The 18949-nt window shown below is 43.8% G+C and overlaps 1 protein-coding gene across 3 annotated transcripts in view; it reads right to left on the minus strand.

Annotated features, from left to right (window-relative positions):
• The window catches only part of LOC138187647 (nucleolar protein 4-like), a 94374-nt gene extending 76112 nt beyond the window's left edge, over positions 1–18262 (minus strand). For 2 of the 3 annotated variants that reach the window (XM_069128627.1, XM_069128625.1), the window contains exon 1: positions 16952–18261. In XM_069128627.1, the coding sequence (XP_068984728.1) occupies positions 16952–16996 (45 nt within the window). In that variant the 5' untranslated portion in view covers positions 16997–18261. Of the gene's footprint in view, positions 1–16951 lie in introns of all 3 variants that reach the window. The other variant, XM_069128628.1, reaches the window with a different exon arrangement.
• Between the last annotated feature and the right edge of the window lie 687 nt (positions 18263–18949).

Raw genomic sequence — 18949 nt, forward strand, 5'->3', positions numbered from 1 at the left:
CGCCGCACCCTGCAACCGTCGAACGTGTCGATGCCGTGTAAATAACCACGGTATTTTGCGAAACCGTCGGAAAATGTAAATGTCGAATGGCGAACGCGTATGGACGATCTCGCCAATTGCACGATGCTCGGTCAAACTGGGAAATTTGTGGCTGCAGAAGACCGGGAAACTGTAACGTACCCAGAGCCAACAGACAATATCTTGCGATCGTTATTGCGTTCTTATTTCTTCATAAATATCGTTACATCGAATCATCCGATACTACGAGCCGCAGCGTTATTCCTTTATAAAGATACATCGCACGGTTTGGAGGAGCTTTTTGGATATCTGATCGAACGAGGAAACGCGTAAAGCTAGTGATTCGAGCGGTCCGATAAAATTTTGTAAATGCGTACGACGGTGTTTGAGCCGCATCGAGTCGACATAGCGTATTGTAATTTATGTATTTTGTATCTGCACGAATTACTGGAAGATTATTTAAATTCAATTAGAATGGAATTCAGCTTGAAAAGGGACTGCAGGAACATCGAATTCTCTAGCTCTCCATACATATTTCCTACTCGAGATCTTCTTACAGGCCATAAAATCTTCTATACTTCGAATTCTACGAGCATAATCGAGACTCAAACTCAAAGATACGATCTCCGAGGATATCTTCCTTCGCGAGAATAAAAGACGATATTCGCGATTTTTGTTCGTGCACGAACGCGGCTCGAATACCCGCTACCAAGAGTCACCTACATACGAACAGCACGATGTATTATTGACACCGCAACCCCCAATGTAGCCCGCCATCGTCGACCCCCTTTGTGTCCTCTCTTGTTGGAAATCGGACAGGTATGTGCACACGTATATGTGCGATATATGCACATATATGCGTCTGGGTACCGGGTGGCGTTCTACAAACCGCTGTAGGGCTCGTATCGCGAACGCGTCCAATAAATTTTTCCCGATGTTTTTATTCCACCGTGGAAAACCGAATCTTCGCTCGAAACACGAAATCACAGACGCTGCGATGGCAACGTTTGTTCCAGTCTTAAAATTTTTCGGCCAGGCTACGTGGTTCTTCTTTTCAAGGGGACTACATACAGCTTTTTGCGTTTTAAAACGTTCTTTCGGCAAGAACACCGCATCCTCGAAGAATGTGAATCGAAACTAGTATGTCGTAAAACAGATAGAAACCTAAGTTTTAATATATTCTGCCAGGCCAGAGTTTGCCTTACAAAAATATCGATCTACGAATAACTATAAAGAAAATCCTACGCCGGTTCTTGTCCACCTATTCGCCTGATCAAAAAACAAAGCCATAACATCTATCTTAGAGAAGAACGTTAAAAGAGCGCGATATAATATCGACTCGTTTCCACGAAACGTCGAGTCTTCGGCCAAGAAATGTAGTCACCGCGGTCGCTCGAGCCGCCAAAGAAATTGAAAGCTCGACAAACGGGGCCTTCTATCGGCCGCTGTCGTTCTATACACGAAGAAATAACGTTTCCGTACGTGATGGCCCTCTAAGTCCCAGCCTGTCTGACAGGCCGTTTCATCGGCAATTTCCTGGATCCTCTCCGTCCCGTGGAACGAAAGGTGGGAGGGCAACTTGGAGGCTCGGTCGCCTACCTATGCGCATGTATAATGAAAATTCACAGACTCGGTATAATTACCGGCGGAGCGTCGTATCCGGCCTCGATTTAGACGATCGTTGTCGTCGAGCTTTTCGGTTTTCGGCCACGGAACGAACAAAGGTAGGCATCGCAATGCAGAGGCAGCCTGTGTATTCCCCGTCTCGATTTCACATAATCGTAACTAACCGCGATCCCAAAGTATAAAACAACAAAGTCTAACATTCCTGTCGGGTTGTTAACGATTTCTCGACGTATCTTCGTTCATCGAGCGTGAAGATTATCGGCGCATCGTTCTCCAATTACGTCCAATTTATGAATTAACCCTTGCAACATTGAACGTAAGCGCGAGCTTTGAAAGATCGCTCGTTCCGCGCTGAAATTCCATTTGTGTATCATCCAATCTTATTTTTAGCGAGGCGACGGAAAGAGAGGGACAGAGAGAAGAAAGTTGGAGAATCGGATTAAGCGGTCGAAAGTCGTTGGTGTACCTAGCTGCTACGCTGTTCGACCGGAATCATTTTCCGACAGAGACAACGACACGTTGCTTACCCTAGGTTCGGGATTACTCGACGATAATCGAATCCGCTCGCCCCTAATTGACTGCAGGAGTAATCGCGAGTAAAAGTTTCATGCTTCGGCCGATTCGCGCCGCTCTGCTTGACTGACAAGCGACACGGGACGAGGAACAAATGGCTACGGAGAAAGGACGACAGGGTGGAAGGGAGGAAGAGGATCGGGTGAACGATATCACCGGAGATGCCTCTCAGGTTGCACGGTAATTGAAGTAAAACGGGAATCCTTCCCTCGAATGTCAAAACGAATTTACTGCAGCGCATACAGCCGGTTCTTTTGTCTTCGCGTTCGCCTGCGACGAGTTTTTCGCGTGTTTCAAACTAATGAATTTAAAGATCGTTGAGTTTTACATCCGTACAGGCGGATTATATTTTGTAGCACATCCTCAGACCAATAAAGGTATTGCGTATAGCAGCTTATTTGTTACGATAAAATTCTATAACTTCGATTGTTAACGTTGCAAAGATTTATATCCGTAAGACCGTAAAGTCCGAAAAGGATATTTCATTCTTAAAATCCACAATTCTCTAAGTTTATAAATTCACAAAATATAGACCTAAAACTCTAAATATTCCAGTCAGTCAACGAGTAACGTTACCTCTCTATCATTTATCCCCGAAACTAAAGACAAAGCCTCTAGATCGCGCTTAGAGTTGTTCCTCGACAACGTCGTTAACAACTACGCGAAGAGAACACCACAAATAATCCTCTGGCATAATGGTGTTCCTAGTACGCGCCCGTAAAAGTCCCGGGACGTTCCTGGGGACCTCTACAAAAGGTGGGACGAGCATTGTTCCATAAATTCGAACGACGTATCTTTTAAGCGCTGTTTATAGCGTTCAGGTAACAAGCTAACCGTTCGAACAGCAGTCGCTAGCCAGTTTCGGCTCTCCATGGATTACAAACAGTGTCGTCAGCGAACAGGTATTTCACGAGCCTGAGAGAGGGCAGATGGTTGAATTATGTACGAGGCAGGTCAGGTAGATTCTCAGTAGGTGACCTTCGAACCGACGGTAATTCGGTTATCGCTTGAATTTCTCCTCGAAGGCGTAGTCTATAACGGGTTTCAGTGTTTCGACCACGAAATTGTTTAGAATCTACGCGACTAAGGTCGATGATGGCATCGACGTTGTGATAATGGCGTGTAAAAATTGCGTAGACCGATAGTTGCTATATTTAGAATTTAAGAGCGTAAAATGTACGATACACCGGCCAAGACGTGAATAAAGAATGAAAGAAGAACCAAAGCTCAGCCATTTCCATTCTCCTTCAAAAAAACAAACGAGAAACTACTCGCATAATTTTTCTTAAATTCTCAACTCTTACTACTGGCGACTTTAATTTGTACGTGCGATAATTCCACAACTTCTGCGCATCGAACTTTTGCTCGCGCGGTTTCAATAACCGAAGGAACGAAACACGAAAAGTATCGGAACCAGGTCAGAAGTCGAAAAGAAAGATCTAATCGGTCAGGTTGAGCCATCGCGCGATCCAGAAACGACATAACTCATCGGCTCGCGGTTGCCTTAATTATCTGCTCGAGTGCGCGACTAAAATTACGCGTCAGGTCGAGCCTTATTTCACAATGTCACCAGCCGCGTGATTATATCGATCGGCTGCATTCCAAGTGTCGATACGTTTTCGTAACAACACAGAAAACCGGCCTATCCTGCGGCGCTCTCGATCGCTTCGTAATTTCCTTCCGGCGGCGCGTTTCGCGTAATTTATCGATGAATCGCGTGTTCCAGCTAATAGAATCGTCAGTCAAAAAGACGGTATAGCAGTGTTTCTTACGAGCGAAATTATCTCGCGAGTAATTCATTCGCCGTTTGAAACACTTGCCACCTTGCAGAATTTTCGTCCCATTTCTCCAGTTCGGGATAACAGGGGACAGGGTAAAGTCGAAGAAAAAATGGTTTGTGATAAAACCGAGAGGAACAAGTGCGTATCGTTTGTTCGAATCTGTCCTTCTTCTCTTTATAACGATTATCTTGTATTTCGAAAAGAGGGAACACTAATGGAATTTAATCGCCATTTATCATTTTTTTCTTCCTTTGCGAGTAGAACGATATCTGAACGAGCGTTGGATTACGCGAGAGCAGAGAAATCATGAATGATACTCGATGACAAAGCAATGATACTCGTAAAACAATTTTATTACGTATCTTTATAAAATATTCACTCTCGAACGCTTGCATCTGCTTGCAGATAAAAGCAAACAAGCGCTCGATCCAAGTAATTATGTACACGTTTCAATCGGACGTCTGAAGTGTAACGAGTTAATGGTACACCTTCCTACAATAGCTATAATTTAAGATAATAACGGACAATACTGTATTTTTCTAACTCTTCCTACGTGATTCGATTTCGCTTAAGAAGTTTATTTTCAAAATACAAAAATCCGAATGTGAATGTTCGCGTATCAAAGATACTAGCGATATCTGCGACTTTTAAATCCCAACTTCTTTCATACTCGATGTATCTCATTAATGTACTCAATAATCAGTTCCACTCCTTTCAAACCAATCTAGTTCGATAATTTTCCATCAGGCTCGAACGTTTGCCATTCTCCGTTCCACCCCTAATTGTAGCCCGATTTCCAATCCACCCTGTACACCGCGAGGCGAGCGCCATGCGAGCTACAGAGTCGATCGTTCTGTCGGTACGTGTGCACGTGACTGGTGCAAAAAGAACACAGGACGTTGCATGTGGACGTCGATGTGGCGTACCTTGACACGGATGGCTCCCTGAATCAGCCGACAGCTAGCAACAAACATCACTTCGCTATCACACACGCCTACCGGCCGTACACGATCACCAATGCACGCTGGCAAGCGGTGTGCGTGCGTGTGTGCCGGTTGACGAACGGTGCCGATAAGCTCGTCATCAGGCTGGCCAACGACGATGAGCACGACCACCACCACCGTTGCCTCCGTAGGAAATTCCATTTCCTCGAGCCGTGAGCCGGACCGCTGATATTACCGGCCCACCAAGGATTCGTTCGGAGGTGAATCGCTGGACGTAGCTTTATCGAGAAGCAGGATGATGGGTCTACTTTATGCATCGCAGCTTTCATCAAAATCCGTTGAGATATTGCTCACGAAATGACGAATGCGAGAGAAATAGCCTTAATATAGAATCATTTGTACATGAATATATATGACAGTATTATTTATAGTGGCGTTCAATTTAGAAGTAAAAACGAACTTGCGACTTCTAGTACGAATATGATAAATTCATCTTTCAAGAGTGCAACTATAACGTACGACTCTAATAAGACTAAACATCAACGCGTGCAAATAAGCATCGTTTACACGTTGTGCACGCACTTGTAGCAAACTGCATATTACCTGCTAGTTCACTTTGTATTTGTATGAAAGTTTCGTTGAAAAAAGAAACGGTTATTAAAGGAATCGGCATCGATGTTTCACGAAATTTTAACGCGATTTTTCTAAAAACATTTCCTCCTTTCTCGAAAATTCTATAGGAAATTTAATCCCTAAGAGGCAAGTACAACGGTAAAACGAGTCGAGAAGAGATTTTAGAAAAGCCACAGCCCAACGACGGCCCCCAAGATCGGTCCGCCTATTAATACTTCACGCGCGGAATTCACGGTACGTAAACCCAGAATCTTTACCGCGGCTCCGACAGACTATAAAGGTAACCGCAAAGCAACTCTGCCAAGGAGCCAGGGCTAGAGGCGATCTTGGAACGTGAACAACGTGGCTCGCGGTTCGCTCACGAAAGAAGGATGAGAGGGCGTGGTTCCACCCCGAGTGCATTACCGGAGAGTATACTTTTGGAACATCGGCTGCTCTCGCTTTTGGGGTAGCGCTTGCTATCGGAGGGGTGGAAATAGCCTCCTCTCTCTATGTACTCCACTTCGGGTGCTCGCGTCATGGATAGGAACAAAAGCATCCATCGATTGCATCGTTGCTTTTGGGAAATCGGTTAACACGTTTTGTGCCGCGTGCGCCATCGATGGTCCTCCGTGAATACCAAAGGGAAAATTTTTATTGGTCAAAGGAACGCGTTTTCCAATTTATTATTTACGTAAAGTAGGTGCGACGAGGCCGCTTTTTTTTTCTCCACATTTACTAAAATTCAATTTTCCTAAACGACGCGATAAGAATCAAATATTGTTCGCAAATCTTTCCGGCATACTTACATGATACCGTAAAAGTATCCATAATATTATTGCACGGGGTTTATCCTCTTCCCTTTGCTACGCGAGTTAAGCAATCAGTTGAAAGTACCGCTCTACGAAACAAGAAAATATCTTTCCCTTTCTGTTATCAGCGTTTGTCAAACGATTATCTCAAACCCTTGGTCCACGAAATATAAGGAAAGATAGTAAATATGCGAGCGAATATATGTGTGTATATTTGGAACGTATCACGCGACATGATGAAACGGGGGCTAGAAAAGAGCGCAGGGGTCGCTCGAAACGGGCCAAGAGAAGGGATGCCTCGGTTCTTCCCGTTTCACCCCTTCGCGCCTGTTCCCTTTCACCGCGTATAGCGAACGAGCACACTGACACACCCTTATTGTCGGTTCCAGGCACCAGCATACCTGATCTTATGGGAAATCCATACTGGCCCTTACCTCGCTGGGAATACGAGGGGTGCGAGACACCCCTCGCTCTCAAACTCTTTCCTTCTCCTCTTTTGCAAGGCTGTCGTGGGACGAACAGCTCCCCGCTAACGCCCCCTTCCGTCGCCGATGAACTCGCCCTGCGAAGACTGTCCAATCGGAAAATGCAACGCGTCAAAATATTTTTCGCTTTATTATATTTATCAACCTAGTCGTTCAAATTTGGTGCGAAATTCTCTCGAATTCGAACTTTTTGGAAAGCGAGTGAAAGTTAAAAGAATTAATACGATCGGTTGTTCGAACTCGATATATCAGGCTACTCGAAAATTCGCAAGGCGGAGAACACCCGTCAACAGTTGCGTGTTAGGCTGGCACGTGTGTAGGTGAGTTAATTGGCTGAACGAATAGGAACGATCGTGTGAATGATAAACTGGAGACTTCGAAGTCGATGGTAGAAGTACCTTTCCCGACTAACTGAAGTGGCGATGTATCAACGGCACGATTAGGGGCGTTATTTCCACAACGAAATATGTTTCACGAAATCGGAATAAAAATGTAGACCTCTTCCTAGATGAACCACGTTCGATTTTCCGATAATGGTGCAATTTCATTTCATGTAAATATTTATTGAAAAATTTGTTCTTTCGTTTTAAAATAAAACAAGTTGATAATTGAGGTCTTTCTATCCACTGTTTTTCCTTATTTATGCCACCAACTTTATCGATCTTAATACTAAAATTAAAAACAAAATGCTAAATGTGTGTTTCGATAGAAAGCGCGAGAGCTGGGGGCAAAAGAAAAAGAAAGAAGAACAGAAAAAGCGGACATATTGAAAAATAACGTTTTGCTCGCAAATCGATTTTCCGTCATTTACAAGCTCCATTAAGCCCTTGAGATCGTTGTTAAAGAACGAAACCTCTTATGCCAAACCTTCAGCCTTTTGCCGCGACTTTCCACGTTCAGTAATTTAATCCTTTAAAGAGAGAATCGCACGCCTCATTAGCGCCCCAGGATTCTGCACGGGAAGCGTTGCAAAGCAGCCTTTAAGAGTTCTGTCTGCAGGATTTCAAGAATTTATATTGCCAGCGACTGTCTGAGAGAACTGAATTTCGAATACTTCGCCTTCGATGCGCCAGAATAAAACAAGTCAACGATTGTTTTCATACATACACGCACGTATGTACGTTGATCTTACAAAGACAACGCGAAAGATCAATTTCTTGCGCAACATTGTAATATCTAAAGTTGGTAAATAAAGAACGAAACGAACGAATAATTCCTTTCGTAGGTGTCACACCTTGTACGGCACGTCAACGTTGAAGCAACAAAGCACATTTTGGATTATATTAAACTTTAGATCGTGCCTAATTAAGTAAATTTCGCACTTCGTGTAATCGAGTAAGTTTCACACTCTGTGTTCCATGTAATTAAGTAAATTTTATATTCAAATTAACTTGGCGAACTTTAAACTTACTTAAACATCAATTTTGCACATACATACTTTATGTGTGATCGGGTAAATTTGTTTTGTAAATTTACGTAAATTTCGCGACTATGTAACTAAATTCTGCTACTTACATTTCCATTAGTACAAAAATAAACCGAATGCGACTAAAAATGCTGGTTTACATCCAATTTTAATAAAACCTAGAGTCGCTTTCTTTCAGCAAGACAACTTCAAGATTACCCTCGAGTGTTTACCTTTCTTTAAAGAGACACTTGAGAAGGCGGCCTTTCAAATATAATTTTACATATACTTTTCTACTCATCCACCTTTTCTATAAGCTCTACCCCTTTTTAAATACTTCAAGTAATTCTTTATTAACTCTTGGCTCCGAATGGCGTACTCATACGTGTACAAGCCTGTAGAAAATTACCGTTTGCTGATCAAAAGCGTACGTACGAGCGTGCGCGTGTATCAACCCTTAACTGATATCGCGGCGAATATTCGAAAATATGAAGAAGCCGTCACGTTCACCGCTGACTGCGCTCAACTGTTACAAAAAAGGATCGTGCGTTTAGAGAAAGATCGAGGAATCGGACGTTTATCACGGTAAATCGATAGAATTCCGAGCAACCTTTAACGCCTGCATGCTACATCAGCCACGTATAAAAAAATTTAACTCCATATTTTTCACTCTCACATCGCATAGATTATATCACATGGCAGGAACACATCGTCTGCTGTCTCTTTTGTCTTTTTTTAACCAAAGAATAACGACGCAAATAAATAGCATCCATCGTCCAAGTAGGCGAGCAGCAAGGACACAGAGTAAATATTACATCGCGAACAGGCGGCAATAATACGCTAAAAGCGTCCCAGTTACAAACGTTTCTTGCTGTTTCCTTTTAAACGCGTCGTCCATTCCCGGCTAATCCGGCTTAACTCTTGCCACATTACTTGGCCGAAATACAAGGGAAAACGATGATCGTATAATGTATTCGCGACGAATACGTCGGTATCGAATTACGCGTTCATCTTGCGTCCCGTTCCTTCGCGTTTAACTGGCTGATTCACATGGTCGCTCGCTCGGTCATGCGCTAAATATTTTTCAATTCGCATCTCCGTGACAGATACGTCCGTATTATCGTCGACGAACCGCGGTCGACGTCGATAAGAAATTTTGATGCGCCACCGCATCGCTGGCAACAACGTCGACGTGTCGGGGAATTCCCGACCGTCGATCAATCGGGAAAATTTAAAAGGAACGCACACCCGCTTGCATCATTTTTTATGTTTTGCCGTTCTATTCAAAGACAGAGGAGCAACAACTCGAAAGATATTATACGCGCTTCGTTATACGCGAACGTCAACGATATTTCTTTGCGCATTCTTTTACGTAAGAACAACATTTCTGCTATTTTATCTACGTTGAGTGTGATATAATTGCGGGCAATATAGATCCACGAGGTTCAGCCTCGTTTAACATCAGAAGGAATAAATTATTACGTTCCAACGTCCGAAAATATTATTTTCCCCTCCGTGAGCTTTTCGCGAAACCTAGCAACTATGTTTTTAAAAGTAGCGTTACGTTGCAACTGAAATTGCTTTACACGGCTGGCAATGCCAAACGTAGGAAATAGTCGCCGTGCTGCAATCACGCACGAATTTACGCTGGAAATACGCGTGTCTGCAAGTACTATTTCGTAATCTCTAGGGTCTAGGCAATCTCTGTTATTCCGTGGACGCTGACGCTGTCTTCCATTCATAACACATAGGCCATTTTACGATTCTAGATATTGCCCGTTCGTAACAACAAATATTAATAAAGGATAATCGCTAATGACGCGTTTCTGTCAGCGCGCGTGATTGCTATCGTGGGACCCCCGGAAATGTTACGCTTTTATGAATATAAATATCGTTAATTTAGATACGCCAGCATCTTTCTAATACGCACGTACGCACACGTTTGGGCGGCAAACTTTCACAAGCCGTGCGCGCAGCCCATTCGCTTCTATACTTCATCCCCGATAATTTTTCGAAAGCCCGGTTTTTCAGCTGCCTCCTCTGGTTTTTTAAAAATTCCATATCCGTGGATAACGGTCAGACGGGAACATAAAGGGTAATAATTTTTTTAAGTAACACCGAGACCGGTGCGGTTAATACGCGCCGCGAATCTACCATACTAATCCAATTCGTGTTAAATGAAAAACGTGCACGTGTTTCTATATTATTTAAAAGAACAGATGGTGGGATTAACAGTGCGAAATGTTAAAAGGCGCATTATAGCAAATCACGTACGTACGTAACACGGTTGAATTATAGCGAATACTTTGACAAATTCTAAATTAAATCATTATCACAAAACGCGAATTTCTGTATAGTGTATAAAACAGAGTATTAGGCGGGGGAGAGGGGGGAGATCCAATTATTCATAAAAATCTATATATTTAAGTACAAGATAGTTATAGTTTCAAGGGAAAACACAATTCTCCGGGTCTTTCGCGTCTTTGTTGCATTTTCCATACTATCGGCACATTCTACGTTATCGTTAATTGCCGCGACGAAGTAGAATAAATTTCAACGCTACGTAGAATAACATATTTTGTCGCAGTGAAGTTCGAGCCATACGTCATTTACCTGGGATCGTTCGATTTCGCAAAAATCGTTCGATACCGGTGTATTTTGTTAGAGAACAATCGTCTGACGTCAGTGGAAACGGACAACGTGAATCAGACGTAATGAGTTTGCGTCCGGAACGCAAGAAGCGCGATACACGATGACAACAAAATGCCGGAAAAGCTGGTATTGTATTATTAAGATCGAAATCGCTTGCAACGAGCCTAATCTGGTTGTGTAGAAAACGACATCGCTGTTTTTATTATATAAAGACATGTAAATGTATAAAATATTCAGAATTTAAGCTGTATCTGCAGTTGCGTCCAACGATTCGTTTCTTGTGCAACAAATATCTTAATCCTGTTCGAGACGAGCGTGATATCATTTGCGTACGATCATGAAGTTTCAATAACGATAATTCTCCTAAATCGGCGATGATTCGACAACCGTTGCCAAATTCCATTCAGAAATAACAACGTTCTGCCGAAAGTTCGATCCTTCCAAGCGCGGAATACCGCGAAATGGACAAAGTCAGAGCTATTCGACGCTATGCGACGAATCGTTGGATGTGGAATCGCGACGATAAGAAATAGCGCGATGCTCCGCGTAGCTTCCTAATTACCTGGTTCTGAGCGCGATCGACGTAGCTGAAAGGGTGGTCGAATGAGCGCGGTGGGGTGAGTTGGAGCGTTGCGTATCCGGCGGGCGCAAGCGTGAAAAACTTTCGAACGTAGCGGGAAGAAAGCTCGGTCGGGTCGTCGTGGAGGCGACAACGAACGAAAGGGAGTCGAGAGGGAAGATTGATTGGCCACAGCGAGTACGCGGCCGAAAGAGAGAAACAAGAGTACACGAGAGTAGGAGAGTAGGAGGAGGTGGAGGAAAGGGGCAGAAAAAGACGGGCGAAGGAAGACGGGTCGAGGGAGAGAGCTGGAAAAATATAACCTGTTGGACCGTGAGGGAGAGAGAGCGAAGAAGCGCAGGCGCGAACAGGACGAACGATTCAGTGAACGACAGCGAGAAAGAGAAGAAAAGAGAGGCGGCAAAGCGAGACAGCCTCGTTAGTTCAAGAAGAGGGGAACTCGAGGAGCGAGTGCTAGCGGAGGAAAAGAGAAAGAGAAGGAACGGCTATGCATAGAGGGGAGAGAGAAGGACACAGACGTCCCGAACCTGCCTCAACTGCAACTTGACTTTCGCGGTTCGATTCTGATCGGATCGATCTAACTAGCGCGCCGGCAAGCAAACCGGCCACCGGTATTTACTGTTGCTCTCTTCGTCGTGCGCGCGCTCGCCGCTGTACTCACGCGCCTTCTCCGCCCGTTTATCATGTGTTGCATCGCGTTCGATCGGCGTGAGCCGCGATCGTTCTTCAACCGGGACCATTTGTCCTTCCTTTTACCATTTTTCTTCTCCTTTTTCTACCCTTCGTCCTGTTCGTTGTTTTGCTTTCGGTCGGAATGGACGCATCGCCGCGATGGACGAGATTGCAAGAATTAGAGAGCCGATAGCGGATTGCTTTGTTCGTAGTTTCCTTGAAAATGAAACTGCACGGTATTGGGAATACGTAACCGTAGTATTTTGTAGGTTGTTCGATCGCATCCCTGTAGGTTTGAACGGACAAAGTACGGGATTTTCAAACGGTAAGAGATATTATTGGGAACTATGCTTTCGTCAGGCAATGGACGTAATTGGAGTATCGCGCGAAGTAAAAAATTCTGTAATTGTTTTGCACTTGGAACGATACATCGTGCTTTCTTTACGTCGAAACCGCTATGTCTCCGTGAAGGCGGAAATAGATTTACCGAACTTTTTACAACTGTAGATATATCCTGTTTGTAAGTTTCTACAGAAGCTGCAGGAGATACGTGTAGCGGCGAGTTACGTGTTCGGTGAAATAAAAGTTCTAGACATTTTACGTTTTTAATTTGACGATACAAAACTCATAGAATTTTATCAAAAAAAAAGTTTATAAAAACAAGTATGTAACAGATCTGTCGAACAAAGTTTTTAAACGTTAAACATCGCGCTTAAACCACGCACTTAACACCACGTTAAAAACGCTTAAATTTAATTAAATATTAAAAATATCAAATCTACCATATACGATTTCTTTGTTAAAAAATACCTAAGAATGCGGTGAATACCAGCCAATATCGTATAAAATTTGTATTTCGAACGTGAAGCAGATAATCTCGACGCTTCACACACCGACTGTTCATAATTGATCGACCAACCAATAGCTGGAATTTATTTTTTCTCCAATTTGTGAATACCGAATGCACCGTTTTATCAAAATAAATCATAAAACAGTTTCAAAGTTGCTTCACTTGTGTAAATAAAATAAATTACTCGATTCTTAAGAATACAAATAACTCGTTTATTCTGTATTTCATCCACGATAAAACACGAATAAAGTTAGAATAATTATTCCGGCAATTTTACTTTCGAACGAAACGCACTTCCCATCCAGACGTTTTCGATAAATCGTACTCTGAAATTCAACTAAATACGAAGTGCATCGAACCTCTCTATAATCTCTTATCCGTGTTAAAAGGAACATAAAAATAGACCCGGGCACCGAATAAACCAGCGACGCTGTTAATTCTAATTGTAACGCAAAACCAAAACATTTGTTCCGATTGACAAACGCTGGTGTTCGATTTTGTTCTGAATTATCCAGTAAAATTTCCTGACTGGCGAATTGTTGGAAATTCAGCGTTTCAACGTGGACAAAAGGGCACTGCAGCCGCGCGAAAGATTCAAAGGCAAAACGAGTACATTTTTCGAATCGATCATTGTTACACCGTTGCGTAGGCTAACAGGATGGTATATGGTTTTTGGAGCTAAATACGGCCGGCATAGCCAGGATTAATTTATGCAACCGGACGATCGATCGGCTAATGGAGTTCACAGGGTTGAATATATCCACAGGCCTGGCTCGCGATCGTTTTCCACGAATTTTATTTCATTCACGGTTGAACAGTACGGATAAAAGGAACTGGCTCTTTCGAATCGATAATTTTGAAAATGTTCGAAATATCCCTTAATCGTGGAAGAAATGGATCTTGAACAAACGCTATTATGGCTCCGCGTGTTATGGAAATGATTAATACGAAATTTACAAAGTGCTTTAAAGAGATAAACGATTGAGCAGGGACTAAATTTGAAAGAAATGAAATATAGAGCAATCTTTAGCCCAGCGAAAGGATCACGTTTTGGAAAAGAAATTCGTGGTAGCGAAACGATCGATGGAACGAAGAACTGCAGTCGAGGGTGAGAATAGATCGCAGACTGTGAAATAGCAAAAGCAAGAAAGTATCGGAAAAAACATTTTTCGCCCTAGAACAATATTTTTTTGAGGGGTTCGATATTTTCTCGTTTCTTTCGTTTCTCCCAAAACATTCCCCTGAACCCCATCGCCGCAACATATGCAATTAATCGCGGATTTTAACGATGTTTCGGTCATCCTATCTGCACGCCACCCTCAAAATTACATTTCCGCGTCAATTACCTCGGGCACGAATAATTAGAATAGATATCCGGGGAACGAATCGAAAATATGCAAATATAATAATAAAATAACGCTCGGTTACGATCGACACCCCTTTAACGCATCCGTAACTTAAAACACCTCAAATATTAATGAAATTACAGGGAATATGAATGGTAATGAGTTCGAAGTACAAACAACGAATTAAAACTGAATTCGATTCGTTTCGTGACTACGTTACATTTCCTTTTATAGATAACGAGACCGTTTGACGACATTTCTGGATGAATAACAAGAACGGAATATATACTTAACATCTTAGAATCGTTACCTCTTAATTGGATCAAGAATATAAAGAGGAAGATATTATTCGCAAATAACTGAATCATTAAAGGCTCCTAGTTTCTTAACACGTTTGTGTGCTAATAAACGAATACATTGTTCAAAATATTCTCGAGTTCTATTTTCTCGATTTTCTGTACATAATACGTATATGCTATAAAATAACCAACAAGATCCTATCGTTTTGAAGCAACACAAATTATAATGTTCGCCGTAGAGAACGCGTGAGAAATACTACAAACAGTCTTATTTAGAAGAAAATGTACATGCGTATGCCTGTCCTACTATGTTATCGCGTTAAATGTATTATAATAAAGATATTACTTCCCAAGGGGTTAAGTTCCATTTTCTAAATTCATTAAGTAGGAAATTACCGTGTATTTATTTAAATTATTCTACATCAAGGAAGCTAAAAATGATCGCTTACAAGGAATAAAACGACGTAGCGTATATTAAAATTTAAATAACGCGCGAGTGAAGGAAACGGAGTGGGTACATAATTCCACGTCGCGTCGATGCGCCTAGTCACGGAGATTCTTGAATCGAGCACGTGCTTCACCGAGCTCCCTAGAAACGCGATCCACGGATTATCTTTCGTGCAAGATACACAGGTCTAATCTAACCAAGGAGAAGAAAAAGCTCCGCGATAAGTCCGATCCGACAAGTTCGTCATTGAGTATCGTTTATTTCTGCGATTTGCGTGTCGTCGAGTGAATATCCGAGAATTCTGCGATGTTTTCCCAATCTACAAATTATCGAAGTACCGCGACAACAAAATCTAATTTTAACGTATTCGTTTTATGAAAACGAATGGCGTACTCTCCGAACAGATGAGTATTAAAGTGCTAAAGTAAAAGAAGACAATCGTTAAAAATGTATAACGACTATTGGAAAGTGCGAAGAATTGTTAGTAAAATATTTCACGCTGTATAAAAGTTGTCAAAGCTCTCCTGCGCAGTTGTTCATTGTATCGCTGTACAGCTGTATGAGTTAAACTTGGTTATACCAAGTGAAATGTAAAATGCAATCAGAGTACAAATGGTTAATTACACAAAGTTATTTAAATTGCGTTAATTTATTACTCGATTCATGCGAAATTATTAATAATATGTACATTTAAGTTATAACGAATAGGAGCTTTTATGCGACTCCAAAATTTGATTCCACCTTTTCTAAAGGAAATAAAATAAAACAACGACAATTTATTCATACGAGATTCGTGAATTTTCATATTTTATTAGACATATTAATAGATTATTCGAAAAAAGATTAATGTCTTCAAACAGTTCGTATAAATTATTTCTAATCTTTTCCCGATGATATAAGAATGAAAAAACGGCTCCGAAGAGTCGTCTAATCATGCGCTGTCGATAAAAAGTTTCGATATATTCGCACTTTTCTCTTTACGATACTAGCCGTACCCTTATTTCAATATGAATGAAAAAGAACAAACGAAAAGACGTACATATAGTGTCCATTACAATATGCAACGAGATTAAAAATGAAATTCAGGTTGCCACTAAATTCCAGGTCGATACAAAAGTACCAATGTACATCGAAAAAAAAAAAACAGGAAAATGTTGAAGCCGGTACTCCGTACGGGTTCCAGTAGTTCGAAAAACAAAAATTGGGAATAACGACGCAAGCAACGGTTAATGAGTCAATACGCGTTAAGTGTTAGCCTCGCAACTTTTCCGCGCTTGCGTCCCCTCCGACGAAATTCGTGTAACTCTTTCAATTAAAACTTTCGCGCGCGGTACATCTTCCCCCCCCCCTCCCTCTCATCCGCCCACTCTCGCACCGACTGCCTCGTTCGCAACTCCAAAAAACATGGAGGGAAAAAATTAGACTGCAACGGAATAATGAGTTACACGAGGAAGGAACGCAACCTGGCGGCAGAAAACTCCAATTTTCCGAACACCCAGTACCGTCAGATGCCCCCCCCCTCCCTCCCTCCCAACCATCCTTGCTCCGCTTACGCGACAAACACCCCCTCCGTTCATACTCTTTACGACTTTACGATATTATCGTATCGCGATTCAACAACGACAAACGTCGTGTTCGCGCAACACAGTTACACACGACGACACGGTACGTACGACTCGTAGCAAAGAAAATGACAACCTTGAACCTCGAGCTGTTATAGCCCATGAGTTAAACTTTGACTCCAACGAGTTTTTACTAGATCGACGCATCGACGACTCGCTTTACGGAGTCGTGTCGCGAAAAAAGTCCGATCACGTGGTGATACGGTGGCAATCTCGATCGACTCACCTTGTGATGCTGCATGATGGCAGTGGCCTTTCGCTTGGCGGACATATTCAATTCCAGCGCGCGTGTCTTTCTTCTTCCTCGTGGAGCGACAACCGTATCTCTGTCTCTTTCTTGCCGCGTCGCTATCCCGCGAGTGCTCTTTGTCTCGCTCGTGCTATCGGCTTTACCCTCACTGACAAACTGCGCTCCAAACAACGAAAGCACGGACGATCTCGCGATACAAAAGATTGGCCGATGTTCTTTATTTATCGTACTTCCTTTGCTCGATCTTCCGACCTGTCCTTGTACTTGATTCAATCACGAAACAATAACACGAATCGTATACACGTACGTATAGATAGGTGGTATTGAAAAAAGGAGTAAAGACGAGATGTTTCGTATATGTCACGGTGGCACGTATTGCTTCAACTTTCTCAGAGTTCTTAGTTTAGTTCTGTCTCTGTCCAACACTCGTACTCTGTCACCTTCTAGTTAGACACGTACATAGAACGCGCGCTGTCCTTCTCCCGCGCACGGTCCGCGAACTTTAAGCTGGCGCACAACACCACGCAGCAGCGACGCCGCGAACCGCCGCGATAAAATTCCCGCGGTTACCGCAGGTGTTGACGTTGACGAGCGCGAGCAAAAAAAGGGCTGTGTACCCGCGCGAAAACTGTTCCCTCGTCCACGGACGATCTAACCTTTCGCTCACGTACGCGATACTCCACGGACGAGCTGCCTCTATAAAGTCCATTGAGCCGATGCAACACTGCCAGAATCGCGATCAGCTGGTCGATGGAAATGTTCGCGCATCACGCAGACACTGACACGCACAGACGTAGTATCTGGCTACGCCGCGTAAACGTTCCAAGAGAGATCGTCTTTGGTGAGTGAGCACGGTAATCAGTAGCTTGCAGTCTCGAGAAACGTTACACACTGACGAACAGAATGCCCGCCAACTACAAGGACATACAGGCCTCGACACACAAAGGTAAATAAGAAGGAAAATGTGGCGCTCCTTGTTGCACGAGGGACGCTCGTATTCCTCGTGTACGCGTCGCGTGGTCGCGCACGCCGCGGGTTTTTTGACTGTCGAATATCGGCCGGGCACCGTGGCGCACAACGGTCTACGGTCGTCTCTTGCTGGTAAAATCGTCGATTCCACTGGACTCGACCGACGTCTGTCTGTTACACGCGAAGAGGGAACGCGAGTTGCGTGAAAACAAACGCGTTCTTCCCCGTTGCTAGTGCCAGTGCTAAGAGAGCGCCACGCTCCTGAACGAAATCATAGAACGTCCTCACATCACGAGCGCTCACGGCAAACTGGCGACTGGCGACGCGGCGGCGACCCCCTCTCTTCGCCTACCTCACCCTTTCCACTACTCTCCTCACCGCCTCCGCGCCGCTCCCCTGTTCCTCTCGACTCCCCCACGTCTCCTCACCCCAACCACGCCAACCTCACTCCACGTTTCACCCATAACCCACTCTCTCTTCCCTTCTCTTTCTCCTTCGCGCGCCGGTACTCTCTTTCCCTTTCTCGCTCTCTGTCACACCCCCTCCCCGCCATACCCCGGCCCCTTTTCCCATTCCCTCGTTCCGTCTCTGTCTCTCCCTAATGCCGCGCCCTGCTATGACCCGTACCGCTCTCACTCCCCAGAGCGGTCCTCCTCGAACGCGTCAACCCTCTCTCCTTCACCCCTGGTATTCCTTTCTGGTCTCTGCCTCCGTCTCTCTTCCGCTCGTTCGCTCCCCTATACCTCTCCTGTCTCTTTCTCCTTCTATCTGTCCGTCGCGTTCTCTCTATTCAGCCAACTGTCCGTCTCGGTTCTTCCTTTCCACCGTTCCAGCGCCCTCGCCAGTTCGCCTCGACCCTCCCCGGCCCACGGCGGCGGCGGTGGCGGCGGCGGCAGCGGAGGCGGTAAGGTAGGGTCTGTCACCATCAGAACACCGAAGGGGCCGGTGGACGGGTAACTCTCCGAGGGAAAGGAGGGATCGAAAGGGGCGCAAGGGGCCGCACAC

Source organism: Bombus flavifrons, chromosome 15 (genome assembly GCF_040668555.2).
Source record: "Bombus flavifrons isolate JBK064 chromosome 15, iyBomFlav1_principal, whole genome shotgun sequence".
Lineage (NCBI taxonomy): Eukaryota > Metazoa > Arthropoda > Insecta > Hymenoptera > Apidae > Bombus > Bombus flavifrons.